Source organism: Scleropages formosus, chromosome 22, assembly GCF_900964775.1.
Source record: "Scleropages formosus chromosome 22, fSclFor1.1, whole genome shotgun sequence".
NCBI lineage: Eukaryota > Metazoa > Chordata > Actinopteri > Osteoglossiformes > Osteoglossidae > Scleropages > Scleropages formosus.
In genome coordinates, this window is record NC_041827.1 from 16,364,170 (window position 1) to 16,388,950 (window position 24,781).

General features: G+C 40.1%; 1 protein-coding gene and 3 non-coding genes across 5 annotated transcripts; all 4 read right to left on the reverse strand.

Annotated features, from left to right (window-relative positions):
- Nucleotides 1-3,596: 3,596 nt before the first annotated feature.
- trnac-gca (transfer RNA cysteine (anticodon GCA)) lies at nucleotides 3,597-3,668 on the reverse strand. The gene has a single exon. It is a non-coding gene; the product is annotated as a tRNA-Cys (tRNA).
- A 337-nt stretch (nucleotides 3,669-4,005) lies between these two features.
- trnac-gca (transfer RNA cysteine (anticodon GCA)) lies at nucleotides 4,006-4,077 on the reverse strand. Its single transcript has one exon. It is a non-coding gene; the product is annotated as a tRNA-Cys (tRNA).
- A 330-nt stretch (nucleotides 4,078-4,407) lies between these two features.
- Nucleotides 4,408-4,479, reverse strand: trnac-gca (transfer RNA cysteine (anticodon GCA)). The gene has a single exon. It is a non-coding gene; the product is annotated as a tRNA-Cys (tRNA).
- A 4,910-nt stretch (nucleotides 4,480-9,389) lies between these two features.
- Nucleotides 9,390-20,089, reverse strand: sdc4 (syndecan 4). 2 transcript variants are annotated; one of them, XM_018744650.2, is made up of 5 exons: nucleotides 19,874-20,089; nucleotides 12,602-12,770; nucleotides 12,438-12,475; nucleotides 12,079-12,271; nucleotides 9,390-11,922 (listed from the first exon to the last, which is right to left on the reverse strand). In XM_018744650.2, the coding sequence occupies exons 1-5, from the start codon at nucleotides 19,931-19,933 to the stop codon at nucleotides 11,771-11,773; spliced, it is 612 nt and encodes a 203-aa protein (XP_018600166.2). In that variant the 5' UTR covers nucleotides 19,934-20,089; the 3' UTR covers nucleotides 9,390-11,770. The 2 variants fall into 2 exon arrangements, with proteins under 2 accessions (XP_018600166.2, XP_018600165.2); XM_018744649.2 differs by having other exon boundaries at nucleotides 12,602-12,773.
- Nucleotides 20,090-24,781: the final 4,692 nt, after the last annotated feature.

The window sequence follows — 24,781 nt, forward strand, 5'->3', positions numbered from 1 at the left end:
AAGTCGACGGTTCTGAAACTGCGATCAGGCTGCTGAGCGAAATATGTGTGCAGTGATGTCCACGTCCATTTTCAGTCATACTCACCCCACACTACAAACAATGCAGATCCATCAGAAATACATGTTTTTGGACTGTGAGAGGAAACCAGAGCACCTGGAAGAAACTTAAATGAACATGATGAACACACACAGAACCTGTATCCAAACCCTAGACCAGGTGCTGTGAGGCACCAGTGCTATCCACCGTGCCATAATCCCTTGAATAAAAAGTAAAAATAAAAAAAAATTTTTTTGTTAAAATGAGTACAGTACAAAAAAATGAACATGTTTTAATCACCGTGATTTTTTTTAATTCTTTGCTGGAAATATTAATTTTAACTTTAAGACCAAAGGCCTTACTTTCAAGGGTTGCATACAGACATGCAACGTTAACGCTGTGAGGACATGAATCTATCCCTTCTTCTTTGTGGTTTAATCACTCTGTTTTCACCGCCTCGGGGGCCTTATCTTCTCCACGGTTACAAGGTCAAATCCCTGTATTGCAGGGGTGTAGTTGGACACTAGATGTCTCAAAAACCCACGAAAAATAAATAATAATAATAATTGGGGTGTGGGGTGCATCCATTGTCACTGTGATTCCATCCATCCATTCACTTGCTGTTCATCCTCTCTACTTTCTCCTCCAAATTTTCCAACCATTGCTACCCTGTTGAGAGAATCTGTTCTTCTCAGGACACGTCCAAGGTGGGATACGTTCAGTCTCAGCATACGCAACACAGCGGCCCTTTACCTGCCATAGTCTTCTATTACGACTTCAGTCACCCAAAAGCATAGGCATCAGATAAATAAAAATAATAATCACAACAATTAAAAGTATGATCTTTTCCATTCATTAAACATATTAATGTTTTTCTGTACATCAACCCAGCTCATAAAGTGGCAGCACAGCTCATACTTAGCAGAATAACACACATACTGATTCATCGCCAGAAGAGGAGAGGAAGCAGCAGCCCTTGGGTTACAATGAACCAACGTGAGCTACCGTAAATTCAGGTGTCACCGCTGTTGAAACCAGATGCGGAAATGCGCCTTCGTGTTGGTAGGCTGCCAGGGTCATCTGATCCCTCTGTCATACTGTATTTCTCAAGCTCCAGGGCCTTGAGGACGTCTCAAATAGGAGAGGAGTTTTATAGGGTTCTGCTACTGGGTGACACTGAATCTTATCTCATTTTTAATATCACAGTGATCTATCATGAAGAGTAATTAATCAGAACTGAAGTGCAGCTTTACAACATTTATGGCTAGAAAATAATCCATCCAAAACAATTTGAAACAAAAGAGATGGCGCAAGTATTGCTCATATCCTGTATGCTAATGGTTTCCATGTGCACTCACTAAAGTATTATTTGTAACACTTCATATTTAGCTCACACCCTTCCTCTGTTATTCGGTCTCCTGATAATCCCGTTCAAGCGTCCAGTGGGAGATTATTAATACCACTTACCGTTAATTGGTCTACATTGTCCTTTACAAGGTCTGCAAGTGCAGCCAATGGAATACAAAAGATGATTTTTTTTTTCAGATTTTTCTAAAAAAAGCAGAAGTGAACAAAATCTTAATGCATTCCACTACTCTTTTCTTAGAGGTGGTGCAGTGGGTTGGACCAGGTCCTGCTCTCCAGGGGGTCTGAGGTTCAAGTCTCTCTTGGGGTGTCTTGTGATGGACTGGTGTTCCATCCTGGGTGTATCCTCTCTCCCTCCAACCTTATGCCCTGTGTTGCCAGGTTAGGCTCTAGCTCCCCACAAACCCGCATGGGACAAGTGCTTTCAGATGATGTATCTGTGTCCTTTTTTCTTATGGTATTAGGCCTCGCTTATGGTGATTTTGTGATGAACTTGCAACAGGGTTGAAGGAACTGGAATTTTACCCCATAAAAATAATGGTATCAAAAATTTCATAATCGGGTATTTGGGTATTCGGTCCGTTTTCAGGAATGAATTAAGATGAGCTAACGGGATTTGTAATTGGACACTGGTAATCATAATAATTTGTTGCAATTGTTCTGTACTAAAATTTCAGGTGCACACATCTGAGATGTTTTTTTAAGCTTGGAGATGGATGTTACTGTGCAGCTCTTGTTGCAGCAGGTTTTCTGGCCCTGATGCTGTTTTCATGATCTGTCAAAGAAGGATGTTGTTCTACTCATTTATTGTTACATGACATGTACATTTTACACCCTCTGCTGTCTGACCCCCCCCTCCCCCCCCGTTCGTGGCAGCCGTGTCCAACCAAAACAAAGCTGGACCCTTCCTTTCTCAGCGGCCCTTTGTTTATACTTTAAAACGGCTGGTTAAGAAACAGGGAAGCGAGCTGTGATTTTAAATGTCACACCTTCACGAAACAACAAACCCCCACAACCCGGGCGATTCTGGTGGCGGCAGGAAGTGTGCTGGCTGTAAGCTTTCCCATCGATAGAGGATCTGTGATGGTGAAGCGATTATAAGATTCTAGAAGTGGTGGAACAACCTGTGATCATTTCCTCGTTCAACAATAGCAGTTACAGTGAATGGTTTCATGAAGTAAAAGGGATGATAAAGCGGTGATTTCCCACTTCCCACTTCTGCAAAATGTGTCACTGTTGTGTTTCACATAGTCCTTTTACCATGTAAATATCTATGAAATCAGTATCTTGTGGATAAAGGACATTTTTATGGAATGATCTGTAACAGTGTTCATTGTGTAGTCTTTCTTACATGTTATAAATAATTTCACAAGTTATGGTTAAGGGGAACCTAAAGGGACATTAGAAACAACTGTATGCCTACAATGTGAAATTTACCACAATTTCCCATCAGCACCTGTGCTTCAGCTCCCTTAGGTTAACGTGAAAGTTCAAACTGTATGAGTGCCAAAGTCTCAGATCTAGGGTGGAAGGGTTAAATCTGAGTTGTTTTCTGTACCGCCCCCAAAAAAATCCAACAGTAGTAATTAATTTGCGTGAACTTGCAAAACTGGTCTGACCCAAGAGAATGACTTAATCTTATATTATAAAGAATAATCAACACTTACATTCCATTTGTTTATTCAGTTGCACTTCTCCAAAGTGAGTTCTAAGGTTAATTTGCATACAATAATTTGCATATTAATACAGTTGGATATAAGCATGTACAAGATCATTTGTGGGTATAGCTTGCTGGAGCATTATGTGTGAAGAAACTTAATAGATGATGAACTATCTGGAAGTCAAGGACAGACATGACATGTGACAAATTTGTCAGAATACAACCTCATGACCTCAGACTGAGTTTGCACAGGGGGCACTAGGATTTGAAGCGGGGACCTCTTGACCTACAATCAAAGGCTCTACCACTGAACTGTACCCCCCGATGCGCATGTCATATACTCTGGAGGTCCTGTGAAACATTTTCCTACTGTTACAGCTATAATATAACTTTTCCACTATTGTATTGTAGTTATATCAATCTGCAGTGTTACCATTGAAGATACTGCACCCTTTCTAACCAAAAGGTTTCCCACCAGACCACAGTAATGCCACCTGCAAAAACAGAAAGGAAGGGGTCTAACAGACTACAATGAGGGAGCACCAGGATTTGAACCTGGGACCTCTTGATCTGCAGTCAAATGCTCTACCACTGAGCTATACCCCCCATTATAATGACTTCACTTAGGTTTTGTGAAGCATTTTTCTTCATTTGGCACTAGAAAAAAAAGTGCCAGCGAAATATTTCTTTTTTTGCAAATTTCTGCAGTCAAATGCTCTACCCCATTGACAAAATACCTTTTGGCCCAACATTTTGCACAAAATTTTTCTACAGTTAGTGCTATAACATAACCTTTCAGTCATTATACTCTAGTTATATCATTCTGTTATGTTATCATTCAAGTTAGGTTACTGCACTCATTCTGACTGAAAGGTTTCCCACCAGAGTGCATTAATGTCACCTGCAAAAAGGTACACAGCAAAGAATTAGTCAGAGTATAATGAGGGGGCACCAGGATTTGAACCTGGGACCTCTTGATCTGCAGTCAAATGCTCTACCACTGAGCTATACCCCCTCATGCAAACCCTGTGCCAACATCCTGTGAAGCTTTTTTCTACACTTACAGCTATACTATAACTTTTCCACTATCACATTACAGTTATATCATTCTGCAACGTTATCATTCAAGATACTTCACCCTTTGTAAACAAAAGGTCTTCTTTCACCCGCACTGTCACCTGCAAAGGAAGGAAATACAAGCAACAGGAATACTAGGATTTGAACCAAAGAGCCCTGAGGTTTGAGATAGGGTACTGCACTCATTCTGACTAAAAGGTTTCCAACAAGAGTGCATTAATACCACCTGCAGAAAAGTAGACAGCAAAGGATAGGGCAGATTACAATTAGGGGGCACCAGGATTTGAACCTGGGACCTCTTGATCTGCAGTCAAATGCTCTACCACTGAGCTATACTCCCTCATGCATACAACACCCACTTCACCCTTTTACAAACACTAATGTCACCTGCAAAGGAAGGAATTACAAGCAACAAGCACAGGGAGCACTAAGATTTGAACCTAGGACCTATAAGCTATACTCCCAAAGGAAAAAGGAATCCCTCTATGAACTAAACACTGAAGAACCCTGGCTTTTACCTCTTAAGAGCTGATATTCCTTTCTAATGGCTGACATCCTGACATAACTTCAAGCTTTAAGGAACATATATTTCAATTAAAATTAAAAACTTGAAAGCTAAGATGAGAAAAATCCAAGGCCAACAACTAATAGCAAAGAATCAAATGACCATTGGTAATTCACTCACATACACCAGCTGAAGCCACTTGTCCCATAGAGGGTTGCGGGGAGCTGGAGCCTAACCTGGCAACACAGGAGGGGACACCAGTCCATCATAAGGCACCCCAAGCAAGACTTGAACCTCAGACCCACCTGAGAGCAGGACCCAGTGCAACCCACTGTGCCACCACACACTGCCTTCTTTATAATGCCAGTGCAAAATAACCTTTGAATTAAATACAATATGTATATATTGAACATCAATAGGCAATGAAATATACAAATATTATTGTCCACACAGGTTTATGAGACTCGAAAACCTCTAATGAGAATGCATTACAATTTTACAAATGCAAAATGCTTCAAGAGATACATCTGTGTCTATTTTGTGAGCAGTATGTATCTCAGTTTATTGTACCATACGAGAAGTTCACTGCCCATCAATGCATAAGGTGTATTGAAAGAAGGGAAAGGAGCTCAAAAAAGGGGTGTGTGATCTTTACACGGTGCGTTACGTCCCTTCGCCCGTTCCTCAGACGTTCTCAAGTTCTCACACCAAGTGAGTCAAGTGTCGGCTGCAACGCTCAGGAAATTCCAGCCATTCCTGAGTAATTCCCCATAATTCCCTTTTCCTCCAGCTGCCTTCCAGTGCTTCCTGCCTCCATTCCCAGGCCAATCTGCAAGCCGCATACCCCTCTCCCCCGATCCGTCTCCCAGGCCCGACTATTGGTTTTACTTCACGCCCATGTAAGGCCGCGCTATTGCTCGCGCTTTCCCTCCTCCTTTATCTCGTGATTCAAAATTGCCCTGAAGTCTGAGAAATGCTCTCCTCCTTTTAAACAATCAAATTATGTTCATGACTCTACAGGGCACGGATCCTTAAGCATTCTGTTCGTCTGCATTTGTCACTCCGCACCTCCTGAAAGCGGTGACACATCTTGCTGATTCATCATTATTTATTGTTATGTCTGCCCTGTTCCAGTAGTTAGGTGTTATATTTATTGGGTCACTAAACAGGTGAATTTTGTTAGACCTGTCCGAATGGGAGCCACTGAAAGAGCCGCTCAGAGGTTAATATTTTTCCAAACGAAATTTTGACACTTATTGCCCGTCATGACATAAAAGTTCCACGATGATTTCTTTAGTTACCGGGCAATTATGCCTTTTTACATTTAATTTTTTGAGTGGCTCTCACTTGTGTGTTGATAAACAGTAAATTCCTCCAGCGAAGGTGTTTATGGACTGGGTGGAGGAGAGCTAATTGGTGAGTTTCTTGGTCCAAAGTTCAGTGAACTATAGAAGCCACATTTTTTTACTTCTTATCACATTTGGGAGGGTAAAAGGGCGAGGGAAATGTTTACTCTGCCTATATAAGTGACATATGTTCCCTGATTGTTTAATTCAATCACCAGGATATACCTAAGACTATTATCCACCGCAAAATAACTTCAACATCTAGAGGAGCGGTCAATAAATGGCATTAAAGTCCGTATTCCGATATTTCCTTGTAAATTATTTAATGAGATTAAATGCAGGCCCAGAACAGACAGGTCCAGGTGTGGACTGGTCAACATGCGACTGTCACGTTCACATTAATTTAACGCGTCGCAGGACCGAGCAGCCAATTTCACTTACATTTCAAATGTTACTGCTTCGATCGGTACCAGACAAAACTAAGAGATATCAAATATTTCATTAATTTACACTTACATTTATTAATTTAGCAGACGCTTTTCTCCAAATCGACGGACATCTCATAGAAAATGCAATTTGTTCATTACATTCGGAGGAAGAGACATAGTTGCAGACATGTGATTCTTAAGTACAGTTAGTTTCTTTCCACCGAATGAACCAATGTTCATCACACGAGTAGCTGCATAAAACTCAGAATATCAATGATTCATGATAACCTTCCTACTATTTTTTTATTATTTATTTAATTCATTTTAACTCAGTCAAATATCATTAATTCGGCTTATTTTTCAGCAGGCCATGGGCACGTAGGCAGCCATTCTTGAAGCGGCAGTTATGAACAAAGCTGTCAAGTGAGCTGTCTGATAGTTGGTAGTAAAAGACCACCTGGCTGTCACTGCGTTGCTGGAGCCTTTGCGTTCGTTCAGTGGGCCATCGGTGAAGTATGGCCCATACTGTACCGATGTTACTCCATACGTCTCCGCTTCATTGTGTTACTGCTTGTTGTAGCTTGTCGCTCCACTTGAATGAACTTCACAGGCTGCCACTGATGTACTAGTGTAAGTAACACCTAAGCTTGGCTCCAGAGCCATCAGGAGTAGAAGATTCAAACGTAATTGGTAGTGTTTTGTTGGAACACGCTTGTATTCTTTGCAATGAAAAAAGGGAGTGAGTCACCAGTTATATACAGATCATTTCATAATAATTTAATTAATTGCTGTGTAATGTCTGGTGTTTAATGCGCGTGTTGTATTTGGAAATCACCGCGTGTTATTATTTATCTGTTAACCTTTTTGTTCATCTACATAATACTTAACACATGGTGGATTTATTTTGGGAGTTCTGTGAAACGAGGTATCAAAACGCATGTCGTTTGGCTTCTTTTTGTGTTGTTTCTCAGAAGAACAGTTGGCTAATATGCCCTTGAACGATAGAGCTGCTTTGATGCAAACAAATTTCAGAGAAATCTGAAAGTTCCATTATATCATGTCATAACAAATTCTTTCTTGATTCTGTATTTTCTTTACCAGAATGCAAGCCTGTTCCGTACATTGAGTGGCTCCGGAAGTCTGATCAAACCAAACGGTACACATGGAAAAAAATGACTAGCGTCTCACCGTTTTCCTTCGGTCTATAAACTGAGTTGCAAAAAAAATTAAAAACAAGGTACATGATCCCTTTGAAGGGCATGGGGTATTGTTGCATTAATACTTAATGCTTTAAATATAGCTTTGACATGTTTTACTCATTACTTGGGTGTTAATGGAAATGGAAACCTACTGTCGTGTCTGTTTTACTGAATATTTCATATTGCAGTTGATTACAGTTGCCTGAATATTAAGCATGTTATAGCTCAGCAGCTGAAATCAAGTGTCCTTCTGCTTTATTCTGAATAATTTCTCGAATAAACGAGCTCTCAACTGTCATGATGCATCTCAGTGCAGATGTTGAGTTTTTCTGTACATTAAATCTCCCTCAGAAGAAAATTATTGAAATTCTGAACTCGAAGGACTAATTATACCGAGACTCCGATTACTGTCAATCTATTGTATGAGAACCGCTTCTGTAAAATATATGCATTCTTTGGCACACTCAGTCATTTTACCTAATATAAAACGTTAAGACATCGGTCTGCAAAAGAAATATATCTTGCTTCATTTTGGCAGTAACTATAATTTCTAAAAATGTTAGCAGGCAGTAATAGGCTTTGTGTGTTTAAGCTATAGACTGCTTTACTCTGTAGACCTCTGTACAGTTTCACTGTTCCGCCATTAATGATTCATCACAGATGGTCTCGGTTATGGTTTAAAACACTTGACTTGGACAGCCAGCGACCAGTGTGTTTGGGTAAGTTTAGAGTTTTCCAAACTGGGGAGCTCCCTTGTAGAAACCCTTTCATAAGGACAACAATTAATCTTTTGAAATTGGAAAAATTCCTTGTGCAAAGATGGAAAATAAAAGAAAATCCACTCATAGGAATGGGGTATAAATACCTTCATTGTTGAAGAATGTGTGTGGAATTTGGTTTAGGCCAAAAAAAAAAAAAAAAAAAATACATTTCCTGGTCCAAATGCAGAAAGAGCAGACCTACAAATTGGACAATTTGACCCAGATGAAGAACTACATAACTAATAAGCCACATTTCTCAGGAGAAGAAACATACTGAGTGCAGAGAACAGAGATTCAACTAAACTAGGTTCTTTGTTTGCAATACTGGAGCAATGCTGACAGTACAACAGCCCTGGCTTAAAATTCTATACAAGTCAATGATTCACTGCTAGAACTACATGTATAGTAATTGGTTTGATTAACCTTTGCATTCCCAGTTACCAATTAACAGATTCACTGAAATCTATGTTCAGCAAAAACCTGCCAAAATGTCTTTCCCAACATTGCACTTAACTAAGGTGTTTCAACTTGTGTTTTGTATGCTAAGACATTTACAGGTTTCCTCACCAATTAGACTTAAGTTTTATTTAAATTGGAAAGGGAAAATTGTATCCCATGTAAATTCAGAGCAAGTGTGTGCATTAATGCAGACTATACATATATTACAAGATTAGGGCTTAAACATTAATTTTCACCCCAAAAAATTCACAAATATATTATATAGAGAAGTGTGTACAGAAATTTTAGACCTAGAGCTTTTTGCTTTTCTCCACCAGATTTTCTTATTCCAAGTGTTTATACAAACCCCCCTCGTCCCCCCACACCTCACTGCAGCCAAGACATGCAGGAGCATGTTTACATATTATGAACCAAAACAAGGTTCTTGCACATTGTGGGCTCGAGGTTAATGGAGCACAATGGCGCCAGCTTAAATTCAAGGCACAAAGCAGGGATCACAAATTCGAGACAGTTATGTGATGTGAAGCAAGCAAATTTATGACACTTCAGAAGTTGACTTTTTCCCTTTTTTTTAATAAAATCATTAGAACAGAATAGAAGCAGTCAGTATGTACAGTTGCCCTCTTGGTCATTTGCATCTTAAATCAGTAAAGCTAAGAATGAGAAACACTGCATTCTGCATCAACACCTACATTCAAGGCATTAATACAATTCAGCATCAGGAATGACATTACAGAACCAAAATGTACAACAGTTGCAAGGGAAATGCGAAACTGATTACCACACACACACACACACACACACACACACACACACACACACACACAAATACGCAACGGACTTATACCTTTGCCAGTAACAATGTGGCAAAAACAGCAGGCATTTATAAAACACAAGAAAAAGAGCAATAGCAACAGTGGTGGAAGTAGGGAGATATTTGTAAATCCAGGTTAAAAAAAAAAAAAAAGACAGCCATTGTTTATTCTAACAAAGCAATGGTTTTTAAACCCAATACAGAGCAAACTGCCTCCTTTCATTTTTTCTTGCAAAATGTACAAGAAATGTGGAACACGTTTCAATATGAATAACAATCATACATAAAAATAAATGTGAAAGAAAGCGAGGATGTTCCTCCACTATGAAAGGCCTGTACCACACTGCAGGACATGGCAAAAGCAGTCAGCTGGAAGCCGTCCCACGTGACATCACACAGTACCATGAAGAGCAATGCCACGTCAAATACCAACCATTTACAGACAGGAATGTTCTCTTTCGTACCTCATGCTTAAGAGCAGTAATAAGTTTTAAATATTGTTCAGCAAGTGTGGAAGAGCTAGAAAAGTGGCACTTAGTTACTTATGCTTTAAGCCAGTGTGATTAAACAGCATTAGATTAATATTAACCACCATGAGTCCAAATATCAATTGTTGCCAACATGAATGCCTCTGCACTTTCCACATTATCCCACCAACACAACACATATCAAGCTTAAAATTGTTCCGCCTACTGCATGACAGAGCTTAAAATCTTAAATATTATAATAAAAGAATCTGAAAAATCAATACTAAGTTGCAAAAAAAAAAAACTAGGCATAAAGAGTCAAATAATTTATGCTGAATAAGCACAAAAATAGCTATTTTCAAAAATGAAACCGATTCACTGAATTAGAAAAGTGATTCACATCTACTGTTGTGAAAAAAGCAGCAGACCTTTTCCATGCAAGTGGTACATGGGTCCAGTAGGAAGTAGCCCTGAACATTACTTTGCATTCCTTCTACAAAAAATATAAATACACTGCTTACAATGTCTATAAGAGAACAAATGTGTCTAAAAACAAATTTGCTTCTGCAATTTAAAGTTGTGCATATAAAAAAAAAATTTACCAAATATACAACAGCTTAGAGGGGGAAGTCCCAAAAGCAATATAATATTTCTGACTGTTAAATTAATACAAAAAAAATATCTGAAACTAAATCTACTAAAACAAACAAAACATTAAAAACTGAAGTTAGTACTGGCAACTAGAACTGGCACTGAAAGCTTCTAAATGTCTGAGGTTAGAAGAAACATTCCACACCCGGATGATGAACAGGGAAGAAATCTTCAGATTGAAGTATGGGGTAAATCTATATTTTGGCATTTAAATATTTGGTAAATAGAATATTCTTAGAAAAATGGCTGCGTACCAAGTCTCTCATATGAAAATGGCTATATACAGATGGAAGAGGTGCACAGATTGTAGTGGGAAATTCAATACACATTGTTCCATTTTGTGCAATTTACAACGTAACAGTATAAAATAAACCCTGACAAAGTACCAGTCTAGAAGTTTAAGATTAAGATTCAATTCTCAGTAATGAAAGCCCTACAAGCCAGTTGGTCAGTTTACGGAATGGAACAGTACCTACAACGCAATAACATCAAAATCAGTTCAAATTCATGTGCCAAGCTGTTACAACAGTATGGCTGCATTTGCGGAGAAAAAAAAAAAAAAAAAAAGGCACATTAAATCCATAAAATGAAAAACTGACATGCTCTTCTGTAGCACCAAGAAAAGGGGACAGATTGGGAATAAATAAATAAAACCCACCAGATATGCACATTGCATCATGTAGTGTCACATAAGACTGGGGGAGCCCAAATGGAACCAGGAAAACATCTCAGCAGTTCGGGACCTGACTTTGGGTAACATACAAAAATCCCAAACATTTAGGCAAGGGAAAACCTGAAAACTTTTCCCCTCACGCAAGAACCTTGAATTCTTAAGACACTCCAGATTCAAAAATACACCTTTCCAGAAATCAAATAATAATAAAAAAATATCTGAAGTGTTTTCCCCCCTCTCTTTGTCCTAGGATGTGTGTAGCTTAGGGAAAGCAGGTAGTAGAGAGGTTGTGTTTCAAAGGCACCACCGAATGACTCCTGAGGCATCTTTAGGCATAAATTTCTGTAGTGGGAGCTTTCTTATAAATGGGCTTCTTCCCAAGGTCGTAGCTGCCCTCGTCCTTCTTCTTCATACGGTAGACCAGCAGAAGGACAAGAACAATTGCAAACACCACCCCCACGGATCCTCCAGCAATCAAAGCTGAAAGAACAAAAACAAACCTCACATTAGTACACAACACCATCCCTGCTCATTAGGATAAAGAATTTTCCCCATGTAGTGTTAAATGGTTTGCACTGACACAGGGTTCTGAACATGGTACTGGTGAAACTGGGTGTAAACATGAGGAAGACCCACCTGCTATGACCTCAGTCTTGTTGAAGATACTCTCATCACTGGCATGGGCCATCAACACATTAGATGGCACATCCTCCTGCTCCGTGGAGGACCGCAAGCCGACCTCATTCCGTTGCACTATCTCAGACTCATCGATTGACGGTGGCCTGTTTGGCTTGTCCATCTCAGGAATCCTGTTGTCAATCACATCAGGCTGAGGAAGAAATTTAAGACCAATTATTTTTATTAAAAAAAGTTGTACGACAAAGTGAAGTCTATTCACACTGCTTAACAGCACAACGTTTTGAAACACTTCCTGCATTTTATGATGTTAGGCATTTCACGGAAGATGAATATAAATCTAATAAGGTAGAATGTACCTTTGAGGGCACAGGATAGTTTCCATTGTTTAGGAAATCTGTGGAAAAAACAAAACATTTAACATAAGGCAGCAATATCCAATAAATAAAGCAGATTCTCAGATTCAGCTGAATGTCCAAGGGGAGTGTTCAACGGTAAAAATATGTCTTCAATATTAAGGTACCGTGATCTCCGGATCCAGACATTTCTTCTTCTTCTTCTTCATCATCATCATCCTCCTCATCGGGGAACTCGAAGTCCGAGCTGTTAGGAAAGTCACCCGATGAGACCAGGTCTTCCTGGCTGTCATCTGTGTGTGGTTGGTTGGGCACCCATGTCTCGGTCTCCCGCACCTGCTGATGGCAAAAGAAAACATGAATAAACCTTGAGAGAGCATGAGGGCTTTTCCTCAGAAGCACGTTATCAACTTAAAGGCTTCATGATGTTCGAATTAAAAATCCACTGTCCAAGTTCCTTTCTATTGATTAGGAAGTTTATTAATAAATGAATGTCACATTGTAGCATTTCATTTCTCAGATATTTCCCCATTACAAACACCAAAATTCATCTCTTTGCAGGACTCCTATCTGTACCTGCTTACAAAAACTTGCGTTACTCATCGACAATTTAAAAAAGTCGGTTGTGTAGGAACTAGTCTTTTGTAACTCAACAACCTTAACTGAATTAGTCACCACTAATGGCATTAATCACATTATTAGCAGACAGGCTTAAGATTAAGGAGAGAAAGCAAAACTAAAGACTACTGAATTTTGCTTAGAAGGAAGCAGAGACCGAACACACACACACACACACACACACACACACAGAAAAGGGTATGAAGATTCCTAAGGTACACCTAAGCAGAACGTGTTTGGGTTAAAGCACTGCCCTGCAGATATCATCGCCCACTTTGATTAGCACTGACTGCCTGAGCAAGGCACCAAGAACAGGCTGACGGTTCAACACAGCACCTGCCACGACTGTGCAAATATGCACTCGCTCCCTGATTAAGGGAACAGTCATGCATTATGCATTGTTCAGCTGCAGCAGGGTGAAACGTTTTTATCAGTTCTGGATGGCTGCTCAACACCGTCTGGGGACTGCAGGAAATCAACGCCTCTCTGTTCCAGGCACCAGGTAGCACTAGCCAAAGTGCAAATGCACAGCTTTTTTTTCCATCCAAACTAAGTGGAGAAAGGATAGCAAAAATACAAAGGTCAAAAGTCAAAACAAAAAATTGCTTACAAAAGGATTTAGTCACCTCTAAGCTATTTCAATGGGAAACAAAGGCATTTAACCTTTGTGATCTAGCATTATACTGACAAGGTCTCTGCGAAAGAACGGGCTCAGCACAGCTCACACCTGGAACCTCGCCTTTGTCGCCATTTTCCACTTTGCTTCTGGTGCATAAACTCCTCCAACAGGTCCCAGCAGGCTTAGGGCTCAATATCCATTCACAAAGCGCTCCCTTTCATAGGATGAGGCACAAGGCACCGACAGCCACCACAATGTGCTCACTTCCTGCCACAACAAGTCAGTTGCATCCCAGATCAGGCACAAGAGTTGGTCTGAAGACTTGTGCCTCATAATAAATTTCTTAAAATTAAGGTGGCAATAATTTAAAAGTTAATATGTTTTGGTACAATTCCAAAAGACTGAGAAACTAGGTTATGGTATCCACTGATTAGTACCCAACAGCCACCCATCATCACCCCCCCCCCCCCCAAATCAGCTCAACTTATGCTGGAGATGGTGCAAGACAGATTTTGTTGAGGGGAGGAGGAAAAAACACCCTTTCTTAAACATTTAAAATCTCACGAGTAATACCAAGTTTCCACTTTGCTTCCGTTGTGAGATGAGTCACCTTGTTGTACTGGTTGGATGCTCAGATGTTCAAATGTATGGGACACATCTACAAGACTTTATTCAACAACTGCAATCCCTTTTCCAAGTGGACACCTACAGGCATTTTAGATTTACCCAATCAGGTTGAGATCCAACATGTTATGGCAACGTGTCATTCGCATTTGGAAGTGAAACTCAGATGTTCACATATCTTGATGAAAGCATGCAGTGATTTGCCAGCAACTCAAAATAGAAATCCTTTTTTTAAACAGACAATCCAGGCTGTGTGCATTTCCTGTGGGACTCTAGAAAGCTTTATGGGTGTGTGTAATTACACTCCAACCTGTTTGGCTAAACAGTCAGCCCTCATTTGGTGGTCAAGGAAACATGGCGGAACTGAATTCCCAACAAGGAACTCAATACACTGCAGGAAAACGGCTCCAGCTGTGTGTCTGCCATCTCCAGATGCCAGCAGACAAATGTGTTAAAGATGGTGGCAACAAGGTGAGCCTTCTAACACGCAGGGACTGAACTGATTGATCAGTGATGTGAACCAAACGAAGTCCCTCCTGCACCCTTACCCTTTTGCTCCTTATGTTTCGATTGATTCATTTAGCTGGCGTTTTTCCTCTAAAGGGACTTAACGTTAAGCTACTTACAATTATTTCCCCAATTATATAGCTGGGCAATTTTACTGGAGCAATTTACCACAAGTATTGGGTACTTCAAGGGTAATACAGCAGGAGGTGGGATTGGAATCTGCAACCTTTGGGTCCAAAGGGAGCAGCTCTAGCCACCCCATTACCAGTTGCCTCCATCTATGGGGGAGGGGGGGGGGGGGGCAGACAGTAGAAACAGCTTCCAAAATCCCCACTGCGAGCCACCTGCGATTAGGAGGAAACGAATGAAAAGAAAAAAAAAAATTTGGACTTTCCCAGTGGTTAATGCATCTCTGCATTTTATTGTGCAAGTTTCACATAACATGGTAAAACCATACACCGCAACAGAGCATACAGCTTTGAACGTACACAGCCCATGTTACCCCAAAAGGCAGTCGTTCTAGAAGCGATGCTGTGGCAAGAGCAGTAAAAGAAATTACTGTCACACTCAACTTAGGGACTTCCCCCCATGAATTACCAGCATGAATGCAACTGTGAGAAATTATTATGCTTCAATTATTTCTAAGAACACTTTCTGTATGTCTCATTAGTTACATACATTAAATCAGACATTTATAAATAATCTTCAGCATCGTGGGGGCTTAGCTTTTTTCTGAACCATCTCAAGGTAATGGAGAGAACCTCATGTACAAAATCTGATCTCAAAAACTCTTGAGTGTTAAACATGACCAGTGAAAAGAGTGTCCCATATATTTGGGGGATCATGGGAAGTAAAACAAGTTGTAAGGCCCAAACAACAAGGCACAGCGCACATGATTTTCCAGCCACTTTCCTATGTTTTCAGGGACAATCAGGCCTTACTGTGGTACTGCCAGGTAACTAGAAGCCACTAATCTCTACAAGACTGATCTGGAAGGGATCCAGCAACAAATTGCCACCTTGCATTATGTCAGCTGACCCCCCAACCCCTCAAGACATGGTCTTTGCTGCAGTCCCACCTCAGCCCTGCTTTCACACATTTACATGTGGCTGTCACGAGAGCTTCAGATTCCTTTCCACCTTTGTCAGGATTTTTCAGCACTATGTTCCAACAGCTTCAGCTGTGAAAGGGTCAAACTTCCTGCTACTCCTCCTTGCTTTCATGGGGGGGCAGGTGCAGTTTTCCCAGGTAGTTTATTACAAAGCAGCAAGGACTTTAAAGAACAGGTTTGATGACTCAAGGGCCAAAAAGGAGCTGAAACCATGTTTCTTCAGGCTTTATTCTTCCACCTTTTCGCAGTGGACTACAGCAGTACAATTTCACTGTATTCATACTGCCTTCATCATTCATACTCTGTCCCCCTAACTGAAATTGCTGGCATTATGTACGAGACATGACACATCATACCATGTTTACCAGAGCGTTGCTTAGGGTGGCTCCCATGTGGATAGCAATGAAACTTTTATGAAGCACTTATCACATGCACAGTTAAATCAAAACTTACCCAAGTTAATGTTATGACTAATTGTTTGACATTAACTTAACTCACAGAAGAAAAACAATCTGTTTTGAAGAGAAGATTTTGATCACACCTTAAGACCTAAGGGATACAGTGCAAACATGACTCCCTAACACACCCATATGTACAAATAAGGACCACTTACCTCGAGATAAATTTGAGCAATGATTACTGACAACCAGTCCACAAGGACCCTGAGAGAAGTTTACTCAATTCCTTTATGACCACTTTCTACATTATACTTGAACATGTTGAAATGTGCCACCATCACTGCTTCTCCAATACGAAGATGAGTCATTACCACACTAGTCAACACCAGGTACCTCAGAAGGTACTTCTGTTCAGAGAAAAACAAGGTCAGTGATTCTCCGCAGCTAAAACTATAATACAGCTTAATGCATTGCCTAAAACAGGAACTGCCACGACATCTCAGCAGTGATACCAAAAATCCAGCATCTTTGTATTCATGTTGGACTGATGCCGTTTCCACCAAAACTATCATCCAACTGGGATGTCTTCATTTTACACCAGAAATATGAAAAAGTGTGCAAGTAAACAGAAATATACATGTAATCAAACAGATACACATGACTGGAGGATGTTATGGGTTCCCAAAACCTAAGCTGGTCACATCTACAGTCCAACAAGGACAAAAGAGCTTATTATTCCCAGCAATCTTTAAAAGACTACAGTGTGTCTGCACCTAAGTGTAACATCTCGATCAGAGGACATGTTGACTAAGGTAGATGGAAGTGGCTCATACAGGGTGTGCCTGTGCTACAGTAAGCCATGATCAAACAAACAATTTACAATGAACAGCTTGTGTGTTTGCAGGGAGGGATTTGGTCTCCTGAAGCCCAGAAAATCTTCAGTAATTGATCTGACCATAACTGAAGAGTTAAAATGTAAGGGACGTATATGTAGCTACCAAATGCACCAGACACTGAAATTGGAAAGTAAAGAAGGCAGAGGGGAAAAAAAATAACTCTTTTAACCTAAGCTCTGAACAAAACCTCTTTCTCAATGCCAACATTCCATCCTCCAAAGGGATTTTATAGCCCAGTGGACAGCAATGCAGGAACCATTATTACATCCTGGTGAAAGTATTTATCGTGTCCTCCACACAGCCTTTCATCGACATTGAACTCATCCAGGGAAAAAACCCATTCTAGTGCAAATGAATTTTTATTTTTTCCCCCCTTGATAAACCTCATGGTTTATTAAAGAAATGGAAACAAAAGTAACAGGAAAAGTCAAATTCTTGAATGTATGTAATTCTTGCATGTAGAAGAACAAAATTCACTGTCCTTGTTGGTGGACTTTATATTAAAAAAAATACTGCAGATAATTTTCCTTCAAGAAACTTAGATGTGGGCAGAGCCTTAATACTTATTTCAGTCAAAGTATGTTGGTTCAGAATTCACCATCCCGCAGACTTTCAAAACTCAAGCAGCGTGTGGGGTATGGCTATACTAGGGAAGGTTAAAGGCAGGCCAGCTAGAACACTTTGCAATTTACAAAACTATGGAAAGCCACTAGTAACAAAAAGACTTAGTCCCAAGGGAAGAGACTTGTGCACGAGACTATGGCTTCAGTGCATTTTAATTTACAAAATTAAAATTGCGCGGTGGGTGGGTTAGGGTTACCCACAAAAGAGGCCTGAAGAAAATAGAAATGTACTCAAGCCAGCCTCAAGCCTACTGCTCTAAAAGGGGCCAATGAAAGAACCCTGGCCATTTAAATCTGTCCAAGTGTGTGAAATCTGACAATAGAGCCAGTCAAGGTCAGCAGGGGTCAAATTCCACAGGAAAATGTTGGGGGGGGGAGAGAAGTGTTGAGAAGCTTCTGTAGTTCTGAGGAATGTAACAGCAGTGCTTAAGAGCTGAATCAAAACCAGTGCCATGGTCTTCTGATATAACACACAAACATTTACATAAATGTGGTTTAACTGTCAAAAAAAATGCCACCAATTCTAGGAAATTTCCTCAAGTTCCTCAAATCATATTTATGTGGCTTGGTTGAAAGAACAGATGTCAAATGGACTAAAACAATCGTGATGTGTGCAGCAAATTGGTCCTGTAAGCATCAGCAACTGTACTGATGTCTCCTTTCCCAACCTTAAGGTGCTCCATCAGTAAGACATGAGGTAGGTTGTCAGTATCAAGCCCCACCCCACCCCACCCCCTTATAAATGGAGGATTAGGATCTGGACACCATCTGGAAGGTCTACCTACCCCACACGCACAGCATATCCTCAGCTCATCTGCATGTCCTTGGATGAAGGCTACCTGGCCACCCACCTCCCCCCTGTGGCCTTTATCCTGTTCACATTTATTTCTTTCTATTCAGCCACATTTTCATGGGCAACACCACTTAAACCTGAGACCAACCCACAAAAAATACCTTTCATACAGGTATGCAGGGCACACAGTGCCATCTCCTTATTCGGAGCTAAACAATCATTTTTAACTCCACAATGGGAGTTAAGGGAGGGGAAAACAACATTAAAGAGTCTTCTGATGACAACAAAAGCACAATATCTTTGTTTTGTATTCATACATTGATGCGTTCAAGTGCTCCAGATGGGTCAAAAGAGGTCACATGTTTTAGGCCACTCAGTGCTACTAAGGTATCTTATAGGAATCTATTGTTTTTGCAAGCAAAAAAGACTGACTTTTCTCCAGAAAAGAGGAATGAATTCTCAGCATTGATGTCTCCCCAGAGAGCAGGGAAAAGACGGGCTCTGTGTGTTGCACAAGAGCAGGAAGACCCATTTCACAAAGTCACACGGAATATGGAGCTGTGAAGCAAGCGATCCCACATCCCACAGGGAGGGCGGCCGAACAGTAAAAACACCACATTCTCCACTCCTGGACGGAAAACAGTTAGACAACTAATGGGAGGAAGGAAAAACACATACACACCCCAAACTTGCGGGGGGGGAAGAAAATCAAACCATCATAAATAACTGAATCCCAAAAGTATTATGACGGAATGACTCATACACTTTCGGGCTATATTGAGGTCCACTCAGACTGGGATGCTCCACTCTTCGGCTTGTCTAACACTTACAGTCGTTTTAAATAAATCAGGTAGCGAAGAATTTATCAGCCTAAATCGCTTTAATTATATATGTCTAAGTTTGTGACCTCAGAACTATTTCGGCCCAAATTCCTCCACGTTCCGCCTCCAGCGGGGCAGTACGAGTCGTTACAAAGTTTCAGATGATCAGAGCGGAGAAGGAGCGCAGTACGAAACCGGGAGGAGCAGAACAGCAGAAGAGGAGCCGACGCAGTCCAGGAGAAGTTTTTTTTTTTTTTTTTTTCTTCTCCAAATCAACACGAAACATCATATAAATTATATTACTGTCTTCTGTTTGGCGTCACAAACATATTTCGAAGTGTTAACAAAAAATTAGCCACAACCACCACGGAGAGAGAGAGAGGGAGACAAGACAAGAAGAAGCAGCCAGAATAACTTAGTTCCACTTACCGACTCCGAATACACAGAGGCGAGCGCCAGCAAAAGCCACAGGAGACACACTTTTCGCATGATTTTCCTGAACCTTCGGCAAACGGAATGTAGGTAAACAAGTATAAATACACAAGTAGTGTCGCTAACAGGTAATTCCAGTGGCTGCTTTAACAGCTGCTGTTGAAAGTAGTCGAACTAACTCTGCCCACACGCGCACGTTCTTCCGAACACACGTCAGCGTAACTAAAAAATAAAAAGCGCAATGTGAGTCCCTGTGTATTTTGAGCTCAGCATGTCCCGCCCCACCTGGCTACCGACCAATAGGAATAAGCGTGCATACGTATTTTCACCGCAGCTGTGACGTCAGAGGAAAAGTTGCATAGAACCTGTAGTACAATGTATCGTCGCCCTGTGGGCTCGTTTAAATTGTTCAGCGCGTTACTTTAAATGGGAGAAAATACCGTTTAGTGGAAAAAGCTTTTTATACCCAATCAATAAATGTTGACGCGATACATTACAAGTAATATATATTAAGTGAACCCTGGCTAGGGAAACGCACGCAATGGACACGAAGCTCACGTATGGAAATGGAAAGACTTGAGGAAAAGACCTGGGGAGTCCCTGCTTAAGTTAATGGAAGAGTGTGGAAAAACCCACAAAAAGAACCATCTACGTGTTGAAAACAGTCGGCTAGTTTGTTCAGTTGGCATGATTTGACAAGACAGATTAAAATTACTCTGAATACTAAGTGACGGACATTTAAATAGAAAAGTTTTATACACACCGTTCTTCCTCAGTCACTGAAGACATTCAGCTCTTTTTCTATATATTCTAAGGTCATAACAGAAAAGGGCGAAAAACTAACAAAATGGCTATATTTTCATGAATTAGATTTGGACTGGTAACAGAGCTGGTAACGTAATGGTTGGGGCTGCTTTTTGTATCCAAAAGGTTGCAGGTTCGAACCTCCTCTCCTGTAGTAACCCTCCTTGAGCGAGGTACCCCAAATTACCCTAGACTAGTAAAAATGATCCACCTGAACAAATGGGTAAATAATTGTAATTATCTTAACATTGCAAGTGCCTTTTGGAGAAAAGTGTCAGCTGGATATTAATTAATCATGCACGTTTATGAGAAATGTACCAAAGAATACAAGTAAGTACATCCCAAAATATATATTGATTAACTGAAATGTATAAAATGTATACATTTCTTCTTGGAAAACCCGAAACAATCAGATAGATTCTGAAAATATTACATTGGAAAAACTACTCTGTATGAGCTGAATTAATGATAAAACGCTACCTTTCACTTGTATTTTACGTAATATAATTAATAATAGTACTAAAATATAACAGTTATGGTAGTAAAAGTACGATCGTCCTTATAGTTGTTCCACTTTCAATTTACAGTTAAAAAATAAATAAATAAGTGAAAGAAAATAATGGAATTCCCCAGCTCGTTCCTCTCGCGAGGCGCTTCTTCCTGGAACTCGGTTTCACGGAACTTTTTTTTTTCGCTTCATGGAAATTTTGATGACGTCAACTTCCGGTAAGCAAATTCTTCGCCGTGTCGTCGTTGTGGAGTTGTGAAAGGGTTAGCGGTAGCTTGTGACCTTCTCGAGTCATTGTTCTGTAAATTTGTTTTCGTGTTCATTTTTAATTTTACATGAGGAAAGTAACAACCTCACTGATAGTTGCGAATCGTAACCATACGCTTTTCATTTGCTGAGCTCGTAGGCGACATCGGTGGTGAGTTTACAATTACAATAATAAGAATTCTTATGAATTATTAAGTACAAAATAAACGATTAAAAACACAGAAAATTCATTCTTGCCATAGTTCAGCTCTTAGCTGTGCTATAGTATAGGCTTAAATACAACAGTTTTTATTTTGAAATAGCTCTTAGTAAAGGCAATGTTTGGGGAATAGTCTCAGTTCTGCTTTTGACCACTAGGTGGAGTAGTAGTTGGAGCCAACGGGACCAGTTGTAGTGTAACTGGTTTTGAGCAAGGCTAGTGTTTTATTCTGAAAAGTTTCACTTCATTTTCATCACAACCAGTAGAATGTTTCTGTACTACTGTTTTTAGTTGTATTCTCCTACAGAACTACTAAGTAAGGGGCCCTGTCATCTTAACTTGGAAATTCACATTTTATAATTATTACTAAAACCCTAAAGCTGCGGAAAATGTGTCAGACAGCAGGGTTCAAAACAAAGTTCTATATTAACAAGGGAAAAACAAACAGAAAAGGAGATTGTGACCCTGAACACAGTTGAACAGAAAAACGGAAATTAAATTGACGTTGAGTTAAAAAAGAAAAAAAAAAACAAACACAATATCCTGAAATCCAGTCGAAACCTTTCTTCTCAGTACCTGAAGGACTCTCCCTTAATTTCTAGACCAGTTGCCGCTTGTCATTTAACTGGCAATTTGTCTTCATTACAATTGTTGTAGATCAGTCTGGCATTGTGAAGCTGTCCATCATGTGTAGCCCAGCCCTGCTCTGTGGTTCTACCTCTCCTAAGTTCACAAAAGAATACAAAAGAAATCACTGCAGCATGGGAAATGAACGCATTTGGGTGTTATTTAGAATCAGATGATAACAGCAAACTCATTCCTCTTATCACACACTGCAATTACGCAACAGTTGTTGGAGTTTTCAGAAAGGAAAAATATTTGGCAAATAATGAATTGCAGAACAAGAGAATGACCAAATGTGAATTATTGTCCGGCGATATTCTGCCTCAGCGCCTTCCCCTGCCACAGTAACGGCATTGGGGAAACTGGATTATGCACATTAACTTAAAGCAAAGAACAAACATTTAATACATAATCTATATACCATGTTCATGATTTATGATGCTTATCAATTTTTCAAGGTAAAAACCGTAGTAAATCCATTAATTCTCTCAACACTGGTAGCATGCAGTGTATGTCGTCCACCCGAGCAGTGAAGAACTCAGCTGAACTAGTTGAATGAATCATTGCTAATCAGTTAAAGTAACTGAACAGAAGAAACTGTTACTCTCAATCACTACCATACCCTTATCTCTCACTACTGAGGTTTTCACAGGATTTGCAAACTGTGCAAGTTATCAAGACCTGGTCTGAACACTACTGTAAGATGTGCTCCTTTGTAAGGGCTGATTTATGAGAATGAGGTATTAAACTACTGAAAAATGTATTCAATAGATAAGTGAAATCTGTTTTCTACCGTTTGTAAAAGTAAAAAGACAAGGAAATTAAAATTATTCTTCATCAAGCTCTTTGTAGTGCTCCTTGTGATGCCCAGGGTTCAACACTAACTGTCCTTACACTAATAGCGAAAATAAACTCACGTTAGACAATAAATACAAATTTCGCACTTCCTACTCTTATTTTTGATTACCTTTTGAGCATTTCATATTTTGTTATCGGTATTATTTCAATGCCCGTACCAGTTTGGCGTAGAAATATTTAAAATTACAGGATGAGATATTTATTTCACAGTTTTACCCAAACTTTTATACAAAGCAGCTAAAGCTGGATATTTTAATGAAGTTATTTGAAGATGTTGCTCAAAGGTACTGCCTAAGGTCAGTGCAGAGCCTTGAACCAGCAACCTTCTCGTATGTGGGTCTTGAAACACTAAACTGCTTTCTGCTGTAGTCTCCTTATGCAGTCCTTTTAAAACTTTATATATATATATATATATATTTTTCTAACATATCCGTGAAGCCATTTTCAAGAATCAGTTACCTTGTGAGGGTCACAGTGATCCACAACATATCGATCAAAGTCCTTTACCTCCGTTTGTTAGTGATTTGCACTAACTACAGACTCCAGTAATATTTTAACATAGTGATTAAAATATTCATAAGCAGAAAGTAATTTAGCTGACCTAAAACAAGTGATATTCCAAACAATACACCCACATATTGATTATTGGGGACTAGAAGTTCAGTAATGTGTGTGACCATTGCTAAATGTCCATCTCGTGACACTTAAATATTTGCAGCGGCTTCTCTGTGATGTGAACAGAACTAAGTTTTGTAAGAAACACCGGTGTGTGTCTGGTACGTTACTCAGTATCTGATGTCAACTTTCGTGGTAAAAAAACAGTGAAAAACTCTTTCCCAGAACCTTTTACGCTGCACATTTTCGCGTGTTTGGCTGAAGTCGTTGCCACATACTCCGTTTGGGGAATTTTCTAGCTTCTCTTTTCCCAAAAACACTCTCCTCACTTAAGTTTGAAATGAAAGATTGAAAGATGCATTTTAAAGTGAAATACATGTCCAATGATGTCAGAGATGGCAGTTTTGAACTCGGCTTCACCGTGGAACCCAACGTTCTGGAGCCTGATCCAGCGACAGCTGCACTACTGCTCTTTGCCCGTAGAGTGCAATGTGTTTCAAAGAAATGCGCTAAAACAGCCAAGGTAATAAAATACCATGAGGTCAGAGACTGACTGAGTAATGCTGGCGTGCGGCGCGCTGGGATTAGAAAGCAAACAACTCTTAAGAAGGTGAAGAACAAGGCTTTGCTAAATGACACCTTGTATACACACCTCACCGCTCTGCATATTTTCTCATTATTTTTATAGTACAAATAAAGCCAAAAACTGAATTTTAAATGTTCGCAAAATTTTTTTTCAGATCCTTCGGCTTTTAAATACTCTGAATAAATAAAAGTAGGCCTCTCGGGGATAAGGGAGACGCACGGAACCACTAGCGGGGTGTAACTCGCCCTGTTTGTGCTCTTACTGCGTGCGATTCAGAGCAGGAACTACACCTCACCCAACCGGCCCCTAAGATGTAGGGAAGAGGACAGCGGGGATAACACTTGTTGGGGAGGAAAAGTACATGTTTCTACTTGTTTTTGCTGCTGCCGTGAGCCTTGAGAGCAGCTTCCGTGTTCAGTCACCAGACTTACGGGATCCTCCGAG

Excerpts from the sequence above, each read along its gene's own strand:
- sdc4 (XM_018744649.2), bottom strand. The coding sequence starts at position 19,933 with ATGCGAAAAGTGTGTCTCCTGTGGCTTTTGCTGGCGCTCGCCTCTGTG. Across the intron at positions 12,774-19,873 it reads CCTCTGTGTATTCGGAGTCG|CAGGTGCGGGAGACCGAGAC; the intron begins GTAAGTGGAACT and ends TTTTGCCATCAG. Across the intron at positions 12,476-12,601 it reads GTCTGGATCCGGAGATCACG|ATTTCCTAAACAATGGAAAC; the intron begins GTACCTTAATAT and ends TTTTTTCCACAG.